The sequence below is a fragment of the Pteropus medius genome, unplaced genomic scaffold (genome assembly GCF_902729225.1).
Source record: "Pteropus medius unplaced genomic scaffold, Ma_sr-lr_union100, whole genome shotgun sequence".
Taxonomy (NCBI): domain Eukaryota; kingdom Metazoa; phylum Chordata; class Mammalia; order Chiroptera; family Pteropodidae; genus Pteropus; species Pteropus medius.
In genome coordinates this window covers 11,516,696-11,535,555 of record NW_024351543.1, presented here as the reverse complement: position 1 = coordinate 11,535,555, position 18,860 = coordinate 11,516,696, and the positions used below count along the sequence as shown (strand labels likewise).

The 18,860-nt window shown below is 41.9% G+C and overlaps 1 protein-coding gene across 4 annotated transcripts in view; it reads right to left on the bottom strand.

Moving 5' to 3' along the window:
* TRANK1 (tetratricopeptide repeat and ankyrin repeat containing 1) overlaps nt 1–18,860 on the bottom strand; it is a 92,822-nt gene that overhangs the window by 47,477 nt on the left and 26,485 nt on the right. For 2 of the 4 annotated variants that reach the window (XM_039843372.1, XM_039843373.1), the window contains 6 exons: nt 16,522–16,648; nt 13,633–13,783; nt 11,313–11,431; nt 8,731–8,814; nt 8,372–8,510; nt 6,511–6,642 (listed from right to left, as the gene is read on the bottom strand). In XM_039843372.1, the coding sequence (XP_039699306.1) occupies nt 6,511–6,642; nt 8,372–8,510; nt 8,731–8,814; nt 11,313–11,431; nt 13,633–13,783; nt 16,522–16,648 (752 nt within the window). Of the gene's footprint in view, nt 1–6,510; nt 6,643–8,371; nt 8,511–8,730; nt 8,815–11,312; nt 11,432–13,632; nt 13,784–16,521; nt 16,649–18,860 lie in introns of those variants that run through there. The other 2 variants (XM_039843374.1, XM_039843375.1) reach the window with 2 other exon arrangements.

Below are 18,860 nucleotides of genomic sequence, written 5' to 3'. Positions count from 1 at the left end.
GCTCGAAAGAAGGCCTGGAACTCTAGATGAGAACACAGCCCAGCCAATACCTTGATTTCAGCTCCAGGAGACACTAAGCAGAAAACTCAGTCTGTCACTCCAGACGTACAGAACTGTGAGCAAATAAATGGATGTTGTTTTAAGCTGCTAATTTTATGGTGATTTGTTGCATAGCATGGAAAACTAATGCAGTTACCATAATGTATTGCTCCAAAGGAGGTGAAACTCCTGACCTCCGTGGTATCACCTAAAGGAAAATTAGATGCCTGCCCAGTGCCTTTTAAAGGCACTTAGAATGACCAGGACAAACAAACAGAGACTCATGGACATGGACAATGGACTAGTGGTTCCCAGAGGGTAGGAGGTGGGGGAGGAGGGAAGAGGTAGATGGGGTGAAAGGGGTCAAATATAGGGAGGGAGGGGGAAGGAGTAGTGGGTAAAGGGGATCAAATATATGGTAGCTGAAGGAAACTGGACTTTGGGTGGTAAACACACAATAAAATATACAGATGTCAAATTATAATGTACGCCTGAAAATTATATAATTGTATTTTCTGTCCTTAAGATGCTTAGGGAGCATACGGCCTTTCGTAGACAACAGAGCTGCTGAACGGGAGCCAAATATGGAACTAGCTGACTTTCAAGTATTCCACTTGGAAGGCTGCTGGTGCTCACATATGCCATATATAAGACCTATCCTACATATCTGGTTGCTTGTGGCAGTGATAATGCATGTCTACAAAAAAGAGGAAATCTTATTTTGAAAAAATAAATAAATAAACAAACAAATAAATAAATAAATAAAAGGCACTACAATCCATCCTCCTCTTACCTCCTTCTCTTCAAATTTTAATATGTTTGCTTTTTTTAATGATCTCTGTAGTCATAATTTTAGTAATAATTCAATCCGGAAAAAAATTAACCCTTAGATTTAAGATTTAAAGTTATATGAGTGCTTTTGACCCGGAAGAGTATCACTGGATGACAAGACTTTCGAGCATAAATCGTATTAGGGCAAACTCCTTTTTAAAAAGTAAACTGGAAATATGAATCAAAAAAATACACATTTGATATTTTGACCACTAAAGGAACTTGTCCTCCAGGCATATCCTCTGTTTGGCTCAAGTAAACTCTAATAAACTCTTATAATTTCTTTTTTAAAAGATCATGTCTATAATTTTAAATGGATATTAGAAAACATCAAATTGTTGTGTACTTATATTCTACTATATACAAATAAAGGAGTGAGATAGGAGTTTTATTTTAAAACATCAATGTGAACAAAATTCTGAAAATTACCTTTTTAATTATTTAGACTCATAGATAAAAAATTCTAGATGTCAACTTAAAAACATGTCAAGAGGTACACAGGTTTTCAAAATTTTCTAAAAGAATAAGGAAACAAAATTTGAAGACCACTGACATACTAGACTTTTTATTTTTTTTACTTGACTAGCATCCATTCGCCTTTTTTCTGATAAAAAGCCAGTTTACTTTTGAGAAAGCACCTCTCCCCCAACCCAACTCTACCTGATTTGATAGCAGTTTACACTAGAAAGACAGATACACATGCCTGTCAGCATGACATCCACTACCATTGCCCCTGCTCCAGGGGCAAACACCTGACTGAGACCTGGCCAATCAGATCATTCCATCCTCTGGCTCTAGTGGTCGATTGGTTCATGAGACCAAAGTTAAGTCACTGAGACTCATTCCAAGGCATTTTACTGAAATATTGAAATAAGGTATTCTTTTTGCTGAGATTAAAAAATTGGCAGAACATAATCCAGAATGTTCTGGTGGTTTCAGGTGAAAGAGAGACTGCCTAAGAATGTACCTAACACAGAAAGAGAAGAGCTGAGAAGTAAGACAGATTCTCGAAGACACCTTAGGAGTACCTCGACCAAACTCAGCTCTTTAGTCACATGAGTCAATGAATTCCCCTACTTGCCTAAACTAGTTTGAGCATCTGTAACTGGTAACCAAGACAGAGGAAGCTAGTCCCAACCCATCTTTGCTTCTATAATTCTAAAAGATGAGCATATCCAGGCTTTGGGTCCAACTGCTGCCCTAAGACTCTCAAACCACTGCTCCAGAACCATCATAACAGGGGGACCATCATAACAAGTAGTCCCCACCAAAATGCCAACAGAACAGAAAATTTATAAGGCCCTATAATGCTGCAATTATTTCGAATGGTGATTTGAAATTCAGGCCACATTGAAGAATCTGCAGGTTTCCTGACTCTTCATGTACCAAAAATGTAGTCAAGATGGAGATAACCTCATGCACTATTGGGGCAACCTCTCTTGGGTTCAAGTTAGCAATAGCTTTCAAAATCCAAATACATATCAATATGCTAACATCTTAAAACTGTATATGTGTTTTTACTTGTACATACAAAAATATTTGTGGGAAAAAACAGAAGATATTGATAACATTGGTTCCCGAACAGTTGAAAGACAGAGGCAGCAAAGAGAGTCTCATTGGGTACCTTTGTACCTTCTGATTTTTAATGTAATCTATTTAAAATTTAAATAAGAGGTCATCACAATAAAGCATACAAACTCTTTGAACAAGAAATTTCTCAACTAGGAAATCACCCTATGGATACATTCCTAGCAGTTCACTAAGATGAACATATAAAAATGTTCTCTGAGCATTGTTTTCAGTAGCAAAATAAACTGAAAACCATTTAAACATACATCGATAGAGTACAGTCATGTTAGAGAGTACCAAGAGCTATTTTAAAAATTGAAATGGCTGTGCAGGTACTATAAGGGAAAGATGGCCAAGACATATTGCTGAAGTAAAAAACAAATTGCTGAACAGCATGTAGAGTGTGCTCACATTCATATTTGAAAGAGAAAAAAAAAGACATTTGGCTTTATGAATATATATACTGGCAAGACACTCAAAAAATATTTTGGTAGTTAAATGTGTGATGAGGATTTACTTTTTATCACACATCTTTTTGAAGTGATTTGTTGTTGCTGGTTTGGTTTGGGGATTTTTTTTTATTAAAAACTTGCACTTTCAATTTTTTTGCCTTTAAAAATTTTTCTGATTGAGATACAGCTCGCAAACCATAAAATTCATCCTTTGAAAGTGTTGAATTCAGTGCGTTTTAGTAGATTTACAAAATTGTGCAATCATTACCACTATCCAATTCCAGAACGTTTCCATCACCCCCAAAAGAAAACTATATATATTAGCGGTCACTCCCCATTCTCCCCCTCCTGCCCCAGCCCCTGGCAACCAGTAATCTACTTTCTGTATCTAGAGATTTCCTTATTCTGGACATTTCATATAAATGGAATCAAACAACATGCGGCCTTTTGTGTCTGGCTTCTTTCACTCAGCATAAGGTTTTCAAGTCTCACTCATGTTGTCTGCAGCATGTATCACTATTTCATTCCTTTTAATGGCTGAAAAATATTCTGTAGGATGGATGTACCACTTTTGTCTGTCTATTCATCAGTTAATGGATATTTGGGTTGTTTCCACTTTTTTGGCTATTATGAATAATGCTATGACTATTCATGCACAAATTTTTGTTGAGACATATGTTTTCCACATACCTAAGAGTAATATTGCTGGATCATATGGTAACTGTTTAACTTTTTGAGTAACTGTCAGCCTTTTTTCCAAAGCAGATCCACCACTTTTCATTCCCACTATCCTCTTGAGGGTTCCAAGTTTTCCACATCTTTGTCAATGCTTGTTATCATTCATCTTTTTTTTTTTTAATTTCAGTCATCTTGGTGTGACATATAGTTTCAATTTTTAAGCTAGTTTTTAGAAAGGTGATTCAAAGGAGCCTATCACACATGAACAGGCAAAAAGACCAGTAGAACAGAACAGAAAGTTCAGAATTAGCAGCATCTCAAATCCCTGAGGTTACAACAAACTTCTAAATAACTGGTGCTGAGACATATAGGTAGCCATTTGGAAAAAGATAAAAGTAGATCCTTATGTTAAACTCCAATGGATCGAGGAGAAATTTTTAAAAATTATATTGTATATGCGACTCTCATTATACTTGTATTGGATGGCACTGGTTTAAATCTCAGGGAATGGAATGCTTGCCAAGTTATCAACACATGCAGTTAATATCCAAGGCATTACATGTATATAAAATACCCAAACCCTGCTCCAGCCATCTGTATTTCAGAAGACGTAGAGACATGTTTCTTTGCAAATCAGAGTCTTAACCAGAAATATCTTTTCTTAAGGATTTTTAGGATGGAGATGTGTAGGACAGCACAATGATTGGAGATGATTGGAGGCATACTTTACTTTAACCATTAATTACTAGGCTAACAATAGCTTTATCACAGTGGTACACTGGAGCCAGCTCATACCCGTCCACGAGGACCAACTGTTACATGTCCAGGAATGTTGTAAGCTGGTCGATAAATGGCCATCATAACAACTAAACTGTTTAAACTTACAATAAATAAATTATTACTTACAATAAATACATATATTAAAAGTAAAACTCATCACTTCTTAATTATTGTTCTACATTTTGCTATTATCTATGATGAGGTTTCTTTACATCTATCTTAAAATGCAATATGATGGTGTGCTATTGCACATTTCCCAGCTCTGTGTTCAATGACATCACAGTGGCAGCTTGAAATCAGCCATGGGGGGAATATTTACACCATAGAAATCAGTCGACACTACAACCAGAGCTTTTCTCTTTGAAATCCCAGCTGTCAAACGTTTGCCAGGATACCACTGTCTTTAAGAAGATAATAAAATACACAGGACATCAAAAAGACATATAATAACAAGTCTAAGCAAGGATACAGAGAAACTGGAACCCTCACACATTGCTGGTGGGAATGTAAAATGGTATAGCCACTTTGGGAAACAGTCTGGCAGTTCCTCAAAGTTTCAACACAGAGTTACCATATGATCTGGCAATACTACTCCTAGGTATCTGAGAAAAATGAAAATATATTTCAACGCAAAAGCTTTTACACAAATGTTCATAGCAGCTTTATTTATAATAGCTGAAAAATGGAAACAAGTCATGTGCCCATCACCTGATGAGTGAGTAAATAAAATGTGGTATATCCACACAATAGAATATTATTTACAATGAAAAGAAACTAAGTACTGATACACATTATGATGTGAATGAACTGTGAAAACCTGCTAAGTGAAAGAAGCCAGTCACAAAAACCACACATCGCATGATTCTATTTATATAAAATGTCCGGAATAGGCAAATCCATAGAAATAGAAAGTAGATTAGGGAGCGGCTGCTTAGAGCTGTGGAGGTAGGAGGCAATGGGGAGAGGCTACTAATGGTTCTGGGTTTTCTTTTCCAAATGACGAAAATGTTCTCAAATTGATTGTGATGATAGTTGAATGGCTCTGTGAATATATGAAAAAGCACTGAGCTGTATACTTTAAATGGTGAATGATATGGTATATAAATTATATTTCAATAAAGTTCAAAATTCAAAGCCATCAAACACCTTTTCTCTGTTTCCCCCAGATGTGGATTCCTGGGACCCAGTTCAGTCGGGAATGACAATAGACAGACGAACCTCACTGGGCTGGCTACTCCTGGGACTTGCTGAAGAAAGAAAACTGTGACTTCCTAAAAGGACCCACCAGACCAGAGGGCCCCAACTGGAAACCTTGGGGCTGTGTCTAATCCATAGGCATGTTTCATTTCAAACCAACGTTTATAATCATGAGTGTTTTGTTTTTTTTTTAAGCCCAGCCTTCCATAAGATGGCAACACTGCCTGGTTCCCATGATCAGAGCCAGGCTGCTGCCACACCAGGCACGAGCTCCCCAGTGCTCACTAACACCTCCCTTCAACTGGGGCTGAGAGTCCATTATCATTTATCATCACAGCTACTCTAACTTTTTTTATAGGAAAAAAAAAAAAATGCTTGTCTCCATGAGAGTTTCTAGAAAAACGAGAGAACTCAAAGAGCTGTGTGACAGTGCATACCGTCTTCCTGTTTCACAGGCTAACGGGGTACGTCTGTATCAAAGAACCGCCTTTTCCTTGCATGTGCAAGCCTCACTTTCTCACGTGGCCTGCCTGGCCATGGCGGAAGGATGCGATTCCTGTGTTAGATTCTAAGTGCTACGAAGGTAGGACTATGTCTGTTGTCTGGTTCACAATTTATCTCTAGTGGCTAGCACAGATGTGATGTAAAATAAAGCACTTAGAAACCATGTGAAGAGGGAGAGAACAAATGCAGCCAGAAGCCCATGTCCTTGAGTCATTCAACCCCACAGAAGCCATTTGAAGCCAACCAGAGCTCCTGGAGCCCAGCAATTCTTCCTTCTCTTGTCCCACATCCTTTCTGCATAGAGCCTACCCTTCCAATCATGCTTAATTTAAGGCCAAGTTTAGTCCTCTGAACCTGTCGCAGAATGGGATGGGTAAAACGTAGTGGTCAGTTGTCTGGATTCTCTAATGCCTGAAGCCATCCAACCCACAGAACACCTGCCAGGTGGTCCACTACTTACGCTTGATGAGGTATCCTGGGAAGTGGGCGGCAACGACGTGCAGGACGGTGCAGCCATCCTCATCCTTCTGGTTGATGCGGCCTTTCCACTCAGGCCTATGGTCCATTAACCATCTGAAAAGATGGTTATCCTCTGGAGAGAATTTAAATGAGTTATTTATGTTCTTTTCTGCATATCTACCACTCTAAGGGAACCATGTGGGTAATCCATCCAACACACTTTGCCACTCAACGCACACAGGTATGGGAGACACAGGAGTTTGGGAATTGAAAGGATGAGTTACAGAAAGTGATTCAGATTCCCTAGAAACAGAATCTGAGATTTGGATTCTTATATACGGGACTTATCGAGTGAGGGAGCTCAGGAGAAAGAGAGTGAGGAAGCAGGGCGAGGAAGGGGAAGGAGGCAAGCAGAGATGTGGTCTCAGCTGAGTCTGCTTCTGCCTGACCTGATGGGGAGCTCTGGAGAGTGAAATGCACCACAGCATTGACCCACCCTGAGGCAGGAGATGACCTTCTGTGCCCCCAGGGAGGGAGGCAAGGTTGAGAGAGATCCTCTCTGGCTGGTACTGTTGGTAAAGAGCAATTCTCTCAGAGCCACCCACACTCACAGAAGGTGGGGATGGGAGCAGAGCAGTAGTGTAAAGAGGATTTGGGCAGGGTGTGACAGCTCCTAGCAAGTCAGTATCTCCAATTAGATGACTCTAATACATTACTATCAATAAGACATATATCTTAAATTCTTTTCTCAGACTCCTTCCTTGTAGCTTCTAAGATAAAGAAAAGCCACACACTTCTGCCAGCTCTGCGGACACCATTTACACCATGTCAGAGTTTTCCTCTGAGAAACGAATCAGGGACAAACTTGAACACTTGTTCTTATCGATACCTGACTATACTCACAGGAGCTAACTTAAAAAGCAGACACAATGAAGAATCATGACTTCATAACCAGACGCACACTTTCCTGGGTTCCAGATTCCTAAAGGGAAACTAGGAAGTCTGGATTAGATTGCCTTTCATCAGACTTTACTTTTAAATATATTCACCAATCCCTGTGTATGCATAAAATATCTTACAGAGTCCCCAATAATAAAATGAATAACAGCAGGGCAAATCTGGCTAAAGCAAAGATGGGGTCCCAGGTCTTCGAGTCCCTGGCCACCTCACCCCTCCCTCATTCCCAGGGAGATGATACAGCCTAGAAGAGAAAGACTATCTAGACAAGCTCTCTTGGCCTCTTCCGGCTATGAAATAGTATGGGTAAATGTCCAACGGTGATGCCATATGTGCTTGGAAAAGAAAAAAAGCTTCTTTCTAAAGTGTAAAATGTGTATATGTTTTGAGTGTTTTAATAATATATTTTTTAAAGAAATTTTATGAAAATAGGAGTCCTTTAAAAGAACCACAAGCAAACTATGTCAGCAATAGCCAGTGTTTCCCTTTGGATCCCACCCCAATCCCAAGAAAATGAACCAGGAAAAAGACCACATCTGCCTTTGCCAGTGGGAGGAAACGCCACAGCTCTCCTGGGAGCGCTGTCAGACCAAGGCTGTCTGTCTCATTCCCTTCCTTGGGTCCCAGGGCCCCACCCGGCTGCCAGAATCTGTCTAGGAACACAGAATCCTTTCAATCCGGGCCTCCTGCAGCTACTAGGTCCCAGGAGAAATCAAAACGATGCTGTTTCCCTGCTGCCTTCACTCGTTTGAATAATCAATCGTTGAATATTCGAATTACGTGAATATTCTACATTCGAGTGGTTAAATTCTGGTTTCCCTTGAGCTCAGCAGAGCGCCAGAGATCAGCGCTCAGAGCTGGAAGGACAGCTGGGAGGGCGGGTATCTAACTGGGAGAACACTCACTTGCTTGGATACAGAGTCGCATGAGGGCATGAAGAGGATAAGGCCCTATAGTCTCAATGCTTGCGCCGATGGAGATGAGCCACTGGACTAACTTGGGCACCTGTTCCATTTTCTCATAAAGTCCAATGAAGACATATTTCTGGAAAAGAAAAATATACAGAAACAATCATGGAAGTCACTATATCAATATGAAACTTCAAACTCCTTTACCCATAAAGTTTAGAATCAGTAAAACCTGGATTAGCTGTGGCCCAAACATAAAATTATGATAAATAACAAATTTGTCATGAAGCAGCTGAAAGGGAAGGTCCCAAATCCAAGCCTGAAGTAAAATCATGTGCTTCAAGAAGCCGCCTTACCTGAAAGAGGCTTTTCAGTGACAACTCTGGCACGTGGATATTTCTTGGTAGTCGGTCTTTTCTCGCTGACAGGAGTAGAAATGACTGATGAGGGGAGAAAAAGAAAAGTTTGGAATGATGATGTTCTCCACACAGGTTATTAGAGCAAAAGTTATCTTAAGCTTTAAAATGACAAACAAAACAAAACGAAATGCCCTCTGGCCCTGTCTCTTTTTTTCAACTACCTGCCAAGCTTTTCAGCCTGAACCATGATAATCAGTCTCTCTCTCTAGCCAACTTATTGTTCTTGCTGAGAGCTAAGTTCTCGCCACATTTCCTCGAAGCTTGCAGAAGACAGGAGCCTTGGATGTCAAGCAGGACTGCAGAGAGCACAGAGGCAGTGGGCAAAAAAGTAATTCCCTTTCGAAAGCTTAGCAGGCAGAAGAATCAAGTCCTTTAGAAATATCCCAATTAACTCTCTAGCACATCAGGGTTTCAGAAGCCCCAAGTATTTAAGGTCCATTAGACCCACCCGTGGTGTGCTGGAGCTGGGTCTTATCAGCAAGCAAGAGCTGACTGTGTACATCTCTTTCCAACTCAAGTCCTGTAATCCTACTGGTAGCTTGAAATTGGCCATGGTGAGAGTCGTTCCACGACAGAAATTGGCAAACACTACAAATCGGGACTTTTTATTTTTCCCCCTCAGAGAGCCAGTTGTTAAGCCACTGACCCTATCTAAAATCACTAGAGAAACTGAATCCCAGAAAGGTTAAGTAACTTTTCCTGGGTCACCCAGACAGCATATCCTGAGAGATCATCCAGATAACTGCCAACAGGTCCGAGCGTCCCAGGCTCTGCATGTCCCTCATGTGTGCTCTTGCCAATGGGCCTGGGGCCATGTGAGCTGAGCCAATGGCCACATTTGCTCCAGTTTCTTTTCAGTTTGATACCCATGCTTAACCACTTGCTCTAAGCAGGTTCCACTGCCCAGATGACATGTTCAAAGTCCTGATTGCTGGCCTGGCTTTTTTCATAAGATGCTTCTGTCTCCAATATTTGAAAATTATCTGGGCCCCCCTGCTCGTAGGATATTGGATCTGCCTCTTAGGCTGGATTCCTGGGCCTTCCTTGGCTGGCTAAAATAATAACCCACCAGGAACTACCTGGCTCCCATGCCCTCACTCCCCACTTCAGCTACGGGGCTCTAGTCACATGCACCCCACCTGAGGAACAGAGAACATCAGGGCCTCTTTCCTGTAAATTGAACTTCATTTCTATTAGTGAGGCTGCAAGCCTCCTACTCCTACCCTGACACTTGGAGTCACAGAATTTCAGAACTTTTAAATAAAGCTGGAAAGATACCTTAGTTCAGCCACCTAATCTGAAAAAGAGAAGACCTCAGGTCTCTTGTTAATAGGGCCCGGGACTTCTGACTCCTGGTTCCCCAAGAGTCCAATCTGCTTTCTTCATCCTTGGTGCCTCCTTCCGAAGAACTTTTAATATAAAGTGAGCTTCAGGGAACCCATGGCTGGACTTTAAAGGGTTTCCCATGAACTCCCTGACGCTATCCCCGAAATTGCACGTGTGGGCAGAGAGTTTTATAATTTCATTAGATTTTCAATAGCATTCATGACCTTTTCGAAAACTTAAGAATTCTGTACTGTGAAGTCATTGTGCCTGCCTGGGTCTAGAGTCCTTAGGGTTTGCCCTTGCTTTGGTAACCTTCCTCGACTGCTCAGCTTTAGAAAACCCAGGAGGCCGTTTCTAACCAAACACCCAGCCCTGGCCAGCCCATTCTCAGGAGCACTTATAGGCCACCATCAATGACAACTACAATTCACTGGGCACTTGGCATATGCCAGGCATTATAAAACCCCTTTAGCTCAGTGTCTGGCACATTGTAAGCCCTGAATAAACATTAACTGATATTAGTATTAGGTGCTCTCGGTCTGTTATGTCTAATCCTTGCCAAAACCCTGAGGGAATAGATTCATCTCCTGCAACTTACAAATGATGAAATGAGGCTCAGAGGGGAAGTAATTAGTCTAAAATAGAAAGTGGAGGGTTAAGATTCACAGAGACATCCGTGTGACACTGAAGCCCAGGCCCCTCAGTCCACTCTGCTCCTCTATTCCATGGAGTCCTGGATCTGGGGTCAGGTCCTACAGCCTCAGCATCACCTCTGAGAAGCAGTCCCTTAAAGCTATATAGAAACCCACCGAGCAGCACAGGCAGGTCATCTGGGCCCACACTAGCAAATGCAGTATAAAAAGGACGATGAATATGAGCATGCAATTGTTTATTTTCCTCATTCCATGTTACCATTAGCATCTGGACTTCATATTTCTTTGATGACAATGGCGACACACAGCAAGGAGTGAAGTTGCCACAAACAGAGTATATTTCTTATCTTTTAAAAAAATAGAAACTGGCTAATTAACATATCTCAGTTGACTTTCCATCTTTAACGATGTTACAGTTAAAATTTTATTTTGGCCTCAAGGTAAACAAATAATAAATTACTATCCCTCACTGTCAGAAGAACAAAACCATTTAATTAAGAATGTACTTTTCCCAGAAGAAAGCCGTCTCCTTTTACTTACATGCCATAGTCCTCTCTTCGCCAACTTTTCTATTACAGATTGCCACACTTCCCTTGAGAATCCAGTGGTGAAAATATAATCAAAGCAGGGCGAGAAACTTTGCAAAACAATGGGGTCACCTGGAAGAAATTTCCATAGGTTAGAAATTTTAACTTGGGGGAAGTCTAGAACTTTTGGGAAAAGAGCCTCCAATTAAAACCACAAATAGACAAATGGTAAATTAAAGAAATAAAGTCCTAGATAATTGACTGAAGTTGAAATCATTTTAAGTTTAAGTGACAATCAGTCTCCTAAGAGTCAGACAGCATAACGTGAGCCAACATTGGCTTAGCTTTTCTATTAACTAAATCCAGTGATATGTGCTTATATTTAATCCCTCAAACGAACCACGAAGGCAGTGTCTATTATCCTCATTTATGGAAGAGGAAATGGAAGCATAAGGGAAATTACAAAACTTATTTCCTTTAAAGAAAAATGGGACAGATATTATCGTCACCCAACAGAGGAGAAATGATCGTACGTGAGGTCAGGCTTCACGGCATATCATGTAGCTCGTTAATGACAAGAAAACAAGACTGGAACCCAGATCTACCAATTCTTTGAGACAATACACATTCTTATAACCTAGTGGCCCATCGGCCTATTCCATCTCATGATCCTTCAAACCATATTTCTCAAACTCATGGATAAGCACATCCAAGGAGACAGGTCAGACAGAATAACATGGCATCTCTTTCAGAGTCATCAGTTTCCAAAATAAGTGAATATCAAAACAACCATATGTTGTATAAAAGGATAAAAATTTCCCTAAGTATATTTTTCAAAATTTAGAAATTGGGTGTGGGCATACTTTCCCCCTCCAAATAGGAATACTTTGGTGGAAAAGTATGGGTTGCTGTTGCCCTAAGTCATGTTAGTTGCCCTCTATCAGGATGGGGGCAGAATGAAAACCATCCAGATTTCTTAAAGGGGCAGTCACCAAGAGCAGTTGTTGAGAATTGTCATAACTCCAGTCTGGCTTCTGGCAGAACGGTGACCCTTAAAAGACACAGAGAAGACAATAAGGAAGTTTAAGGGAAGGGCCAAGCCATCAGATTCAGAAAAAGAGAAGCAGGCTTTAGTCACTGTTGCCAAATGGCCGACTGGTGGGTGTGATCCATCAGTGCCCGTGTGGAGACCTTCTACTTCTCTGTCTAGAGGACACAGCTGCGCCCACCTTTAACCCTTCCCCACACACTGCCTGATAGTGCTCTTAACCCTCTCAGTGCCTAACTTGCCACAATCTGTAGGACTGCACGCTCAGACCGCAGAAGTCGCTCCCCGCAATCACGATGGTGACAGGTGGCTCTATAACTGTTGAATCTGTTGTCAGCAGTGATTTCCCCTCCTCTGAAAGCCAAAAACCATTTTTTCAGCAATTCTCAAATGTGCCATTCTTCACATTCTAAATGTGAAATCTCTAGAACTGGGCTAAGTGTTACAATCGATGTTGTCTCTGAATGGCAGAATGCAAATTAATGGTGCATCTTGTATCAGTGCACTCTTAAAACAGATCAGATGTAATATTTGAAAACAGCCTGGTTCCTGGAAGAACTTAGACTGGGCTAAGATAACCACAGAAAGAGCTCCTTTGTCACTGGCAAAGAGTATATTACGTTGTGTTTAATGTTTTGTTTTGTTTTCTGTTTTTGCCTAATCCAAGCCACTGACAAAGCCACCTCATGGGCCAGGTCATTAGAATAAGAATCTAATGCAGGAGTGTGAAAGGCCTCCCACGTGTCACTCCTAGGCTGAGTCTGCAGGTTCCCTGCCACAGAGAGCATGGCAGCCGTGACACTGAGCGCCCACTGTCAGCTTTCACAGGGCCCTCCGTCAGCCCTTTCAGGTTATTTTCATAGCAAACCAGAAGATTTTCTTGACACGTTGGAGAAGTACATGCAAAAATCACAAGGAAGAGCAAAAATTACATAAAATGAGTAGTATAAATAGGGAAAGCTCTATGAATAGCAACACAGAAAAGAGGTCTGAAACAAAATTGGGAACACTTTGATTTGTGCAGTAAGACTTAGTCATTTGTACAAAGGCATGAGCCGCAAAAGCTTTCGAAATGCTTTCTAATGTGAAAACCAGTTTCATTCAAACTACATAAATCAGCCACAAAGAAACACCCTGTAATTATCTCCCCAGAGCCCGAGTCTCTAAGAGCCATTCAAATAAAATAACAAGGAAGAGGGAGGAAGGAAAGGAGTGAGGGAGGAAGGAAGAAAAGAAGGAGAAAAGGAAAAAGAGAGAAGAGAGAATGCTCCCCTGTTCAACTTACTGCCCATCGTGGTGAAGACTCCCACAAGGAAATCAGCGACCTGGGTCTGATCGCGGCTGCCCTGCAGAAGCCGAAGACCCTCCAAAAACATGCGAGCGGCATCATAATACTGGTGCAACTGCAGCAAGGAATACCCAGCTCGGTAGTATCCCTGGAAGGGAGAAAAAGGAAAACTTTAACAGACCCATCTCTTCTCATCTGTGGCTGAAAGGAAGGGCAAGATTGATGACATGGGGGAATGGGCTGTAGGAGCCTCGCTTCTGTGTAAACACAGATTTCCAACTAGCACTGGATACGGAATTGCCACATTATATTCTTTCCACATTTTTCCCGTCATTTTCTAACTGGCAAGCAAATAATCACTTTCAAATCTATAATGTACGCAGCATCTATCATATGACAGAGAGAAGGAAGCAGGCCTGGTTCCAACTACATGTGTGGTTTATTTATTTATGCCTCAAATCATAGCCTAGACAAGAAAAGAGAAATGAAAAAAAATCCTTAGACTACAGCGTTCCAGAAAAGAATGAGATTGTCATATAAACACAGGAGTTGTTCCTTGCTCCTTTCAATCAAAGTAAACACAACTTCCACTGGGTATATAAGGGGAAAAAATTGTAATAACAAGCAATGAGATTTATGGAGCTCTACAGTATAGGCAATATACACCGGGCGGGGGATTTTTTTAAATTTCTGTAGAGAGAGGAAAATTAACAGAGGGAAATGGTCTAGTTTTGCCTGTAAACAAACTGATACAAAAGGCTTCCCATGCAAACAATATTGTAGTCTGAGTAGGAACAAAATGATACATACTGTCTTCCCCACTTTGACCATCTACATGCATCAACACTTAACGCCAAATCTCTGATGATTTATTCATTTGTTTTAACCATCATTTGAAAGTCTAAACCTTAGATAACGGCCAGAAAAACTGGTACTGGCAAGCTGGTCCAGAATTTCTCATTTCTTTGACTCTCTCAGATTTGTTTCATCTTTTTATTTTGGAGGGGGGTAAGGGAGATCAGAATATGCCACCCCGAAATATGAGAAATAAGGACTGCATGAATCCCCTCTCCTGGTGAGTTTTTACGGCCATGAAGAAGACAGAAAGTCAGCACTGAGATGGGCCTACACAAGCAAATCTTGTTAAGATAGTCCTTTTCTTCTATTCTTTTCCCCCATATGTTTACTTTTCCACAGTTTGCAGCTCCTAGAAGTCTTTAAAACACTCTCCTTTGTCTTGTCATGTCTCCACAATTTATCACTCTTTGTTAAAAATGGTATACAAGCTCTTAGGCCTGCCTGCTTCTTTGGAGTCTTCACTTCTTTCTCAAAAGGACTCCATGTCACATAAAAATTAACATCGAATAAAACTTGTATGCTTTTTCTCTTGTTCATCTGTCTCTTATCAGACTCATTTGCAGGGCCCCAGCCACTGAACCAAAGAGGGCAAAGAAAATGATTTTTTTCCTCCCCTATAGAGGACATTTGGGGGAGGGATGGGCAGGAAGGAAGAATGAAAATGGAGGCAGACAGCCAGGAACTCTGGGTAAAAATGGGAGAGTGGTCCTGGCTGCTAGAAGAGGCTGCTGCAGATCTGGACACTCAAGGAAGAACCCTGGAGCATCAGCCAGGACCCCTAGCCCCATGGGCCACAGCCACAGCCTCCACCTCAAGGACATGGGCAAACCCCAACTACTCCTCACCCTATCCTAGTTAGGGGACAGGAAAATCTTAAAATGTCACTGAGCAGAATTCCTCAGGAATGCATTCTCATTTTCAGAACTACTCAGTAATTCTCAAGTATCCATCCAATAGAAGAGGTTTAATGTAAAATACACAAATCCCTCCCTCAAGGCTGCCATAATCTGTAGGTCAAACCTCCCCACCCACATCCCACTACGTTGTCATCCACAAAACGCAGACCACTGCAGACATAACACAGACTCTATTTACTGAGAGTCGACAACTTTACTTCGTGTCTCCTTAATGCTCGAAGCAACTCTAAGGCATAGGTATTATCTCAGTTTTACAGTTGGGGAGATGAAGGCGTAGACAGGGAAAAGTAACTCATCCAAGCTGTTGAAACCAGCACAAACAGAGCACAGTGGGGAAAGGGCTGGACTTTCCCCCACTTTATCCTGGAGCCTCTCTTTAAACTGTCTATACCACTAATTTGACATTTAAATGTAAGTTGGCCTCAGATGGTTCCAGGATGTATTTTAAGGCCTTTGATTTTGCACGTTTTTCCTCTCCTAGCTTGACTGTGAATTACTCAAGGGCTAAAATGGTGTCTCCCACTCCTTTTGTCTGCCTTGAGGCACCAAAAATGTGAAGGTGCCTTGCAGACAGGGTGCTCAAGCATTTTAGCTGAAAAAGCAACCAAATGATTACTTATTTTGTTAATAATCATTTGTTAATCTTTGTTAACAATCTTAAAAGGTCTTACAAGCCTCTCAAACTTCCCTGATCCCTCCAAAGGGGCTGATTTCTACTGTAAAAAATGTTACCTGAAGAATTGCTGTCATGGCATCCACTCGGCTTGCATTTGAAATAAAGCTTTGCTAAAATGAAACTTGCAAGTAGCATAGAACATGAACAGACTATGAATTTCAGTGTAAGTACATCAGAAGAAAATGAGCTCCATGAGGATCTCCACTGCACTCCATTCATCAAGAGGCCCAGCTCTGCTCTCCCCTTCAAAGGCATTTCAACACTTGGCCATCACTGTTTTTACTCTCCTCTGGGTGCCGCTCATACCCTATGCGCATATGTCTGAGGAGCAAAGAGAGTTGAAAGAGAAGCACTCCCCTTTTATAAAGAAGGGAGGCAAGGTGGCAGGTAAGAAGAATGAGACAGCAGCCACTCCCAGCTGTCACTGCACCATACCTTCACATAGGTTGGATCCCACCGGAGACATTCTTTGGCAGCCACAAATGCCTCATTCCATTTCTCAAGGTTGTAATATGCATTGGATTTGTTGCACAGCAACACAGCCAAGTCCCTGGGGGGAACCCTGTGAGAAAGAACAAGCTGGTGGTCAGTAAAATTATCCCTCTGCAAACACAGAAAACAATCCTTGAAGGCCACCATTTTGATGCTAGCTGATGCCATCATAAAGGGGTTTTGGCATGAAATATCTCTCTTATATCTATCAGAGCTGACCTTTGTAACCCCCTAGAATGCCTGGGGCATTTGCAATACACAGATCTGTCCTTCCTAGCTCCCAGATCCTCTGCTCCCACCTTTTAACGACGATGTTCTTAACACCTTGGTTCCATCTCCTATTGATTTCCACAGATTTTTTTTTATTTTTTAGAGACCATTGCTGAAGATGCTGAAAAATGATTAATATTCCTAAGGATGGAGAAAATAGGAGTTCTCGTTGAGCCTTAACAGAGGCCAGACACAGTGTGAACCACTCCACATGCACGTTGGTGCTGAATGGAGGCAGAGCTTATCACAGGAAGGGCTTTTTGCAATACATGCCCACACCAATCCCATGGACCCACAGTGAGAGGTCCAGGGCAAGCGCTGTTCTATTACATCGGCATGGCCCCCTTAGCATTTGCAGGACCCAGAGCCAGAATACAAATGGAGGCCCACACACCATGTGGCTAATTTGCACTGCCTAATACGGTAGCCACTAGCCACATGTAGCTATTTAAATTTAAATTAATGAAAACAAAATAAAATTTAAAATTCAGTTCCTTAATTGTATTAGCCACATCTTTCAGGACTCAATAGCCATACTCCATTATACAGAACATTTTCATCATCACAGAAAGCCCTATTGGACAGTGCTACACTTACGTATTTGAAGGCCATAAATCAAGCTTACAAACTGTTCAATAAAATATGTCCTATCCTCCTAATTTATAATAACTGGAAGGCAAGTTTCAAATTTAGAACTGTGTCAGGGCAGGGTGAGCCAGGCCTAGGTCCTGCCTACCTCCTCCCCTCTTTCCACTGCAGCCTTTATCCTGCACAGCAGGAGGCACAATTCCAAGCTGTGGCCACACCTGTGACCTTGGCCAGTCCTCAGACAAGCGGGCTTCAGGTAGGAGGCCTGTGTAGGCCCTGAGAACAGAGCTCATGGGCAGGAATTCCACCGTGTGGACCAAAGAAGACAAAAGGGCTCTGGGCAGATAAATCCCCTGGCCCCACAAACTCCTGCCTGTGGGGAGGGGTACAGTTGTGAGAAGGCCAAAAAGGGGCCCTCTAAACATGGCCTGCAGGGGTGGAGGAGCTCTTGCCTCGGTCTTGGGGTAATACAGCAGCAAGATTGGTGCTGAAACCAAGTCGGAAGGAAAAGGAAAACACAAAATATACCACGATATGTTGACAGAAGCCCTGATACCCTTGAATTCAAGACACACAAGGCAAGGCTCAGGCTTCTTTTTTACTAAATATTTTAATTGCGAAAATAATACAAATCACTATAGAAAAGTTACGTGATGCAGAAAGACAAAAATAAAGCAAAGTAAAAATCACCTCTACCACTGTCCCCACCCCAGTGCTTTGTGTGTCCAGCTTCTCTCAGCACCCATAATTCCCTCCGGGGAAAAGATGAGGCCCCAGAAACAAAGAAGAGGCAGTAGGGAAGCCAGTGGGTGACTAGCAAGGGAGCTGTGACTGCAGTGTAATAGATGCCATAGTGTCCAGCCCAGATACCTTGGCCAGTGTGGCTGTCCCCAGCTGTAGTGAGTGTCAGTTGCAGCTAGGGGCTCCAGGGATTAATCTTCAGCCTAATGGGAGTACGCTCTCCCCAGGAAGTGATGCCCTTGCTATGGATTAAATGGTGCCTCTTGCCCTAAATTCAGAAGTTGAAGCCCTAGCCCTCAATGTGATGGTATTTGGAGATGCCGCCTTTGGGGAAGTGATAAGGTTTAGATGAGGTCACAAGGGTGGGGCCCTCATGATGAGATTAGTGCCCTTCTAAGAGGAAGCACCAGAGAGCTTCCTCCCTCTCTCTGTCATGTGAGGACACAGTGAAGTGGCCAGCTGAAAACCAGGAAGAGAGTTCTTACCAGGAACTGAATTGGCCAGCACCTTCCCAGGCCCAGAATTGTGAGAAATAAATTCCTGTTGTTTAAACTACCCAGTCTACGGTATTTTTTATGGCAGCCGGAGCTGACTAATATAACCCCACTCCCTAGAACAACTCTCAGGGGCCGGGCAGCCTACAACCACTGATTGACTGACATGAGAATCAAAAGGTCAGCTCC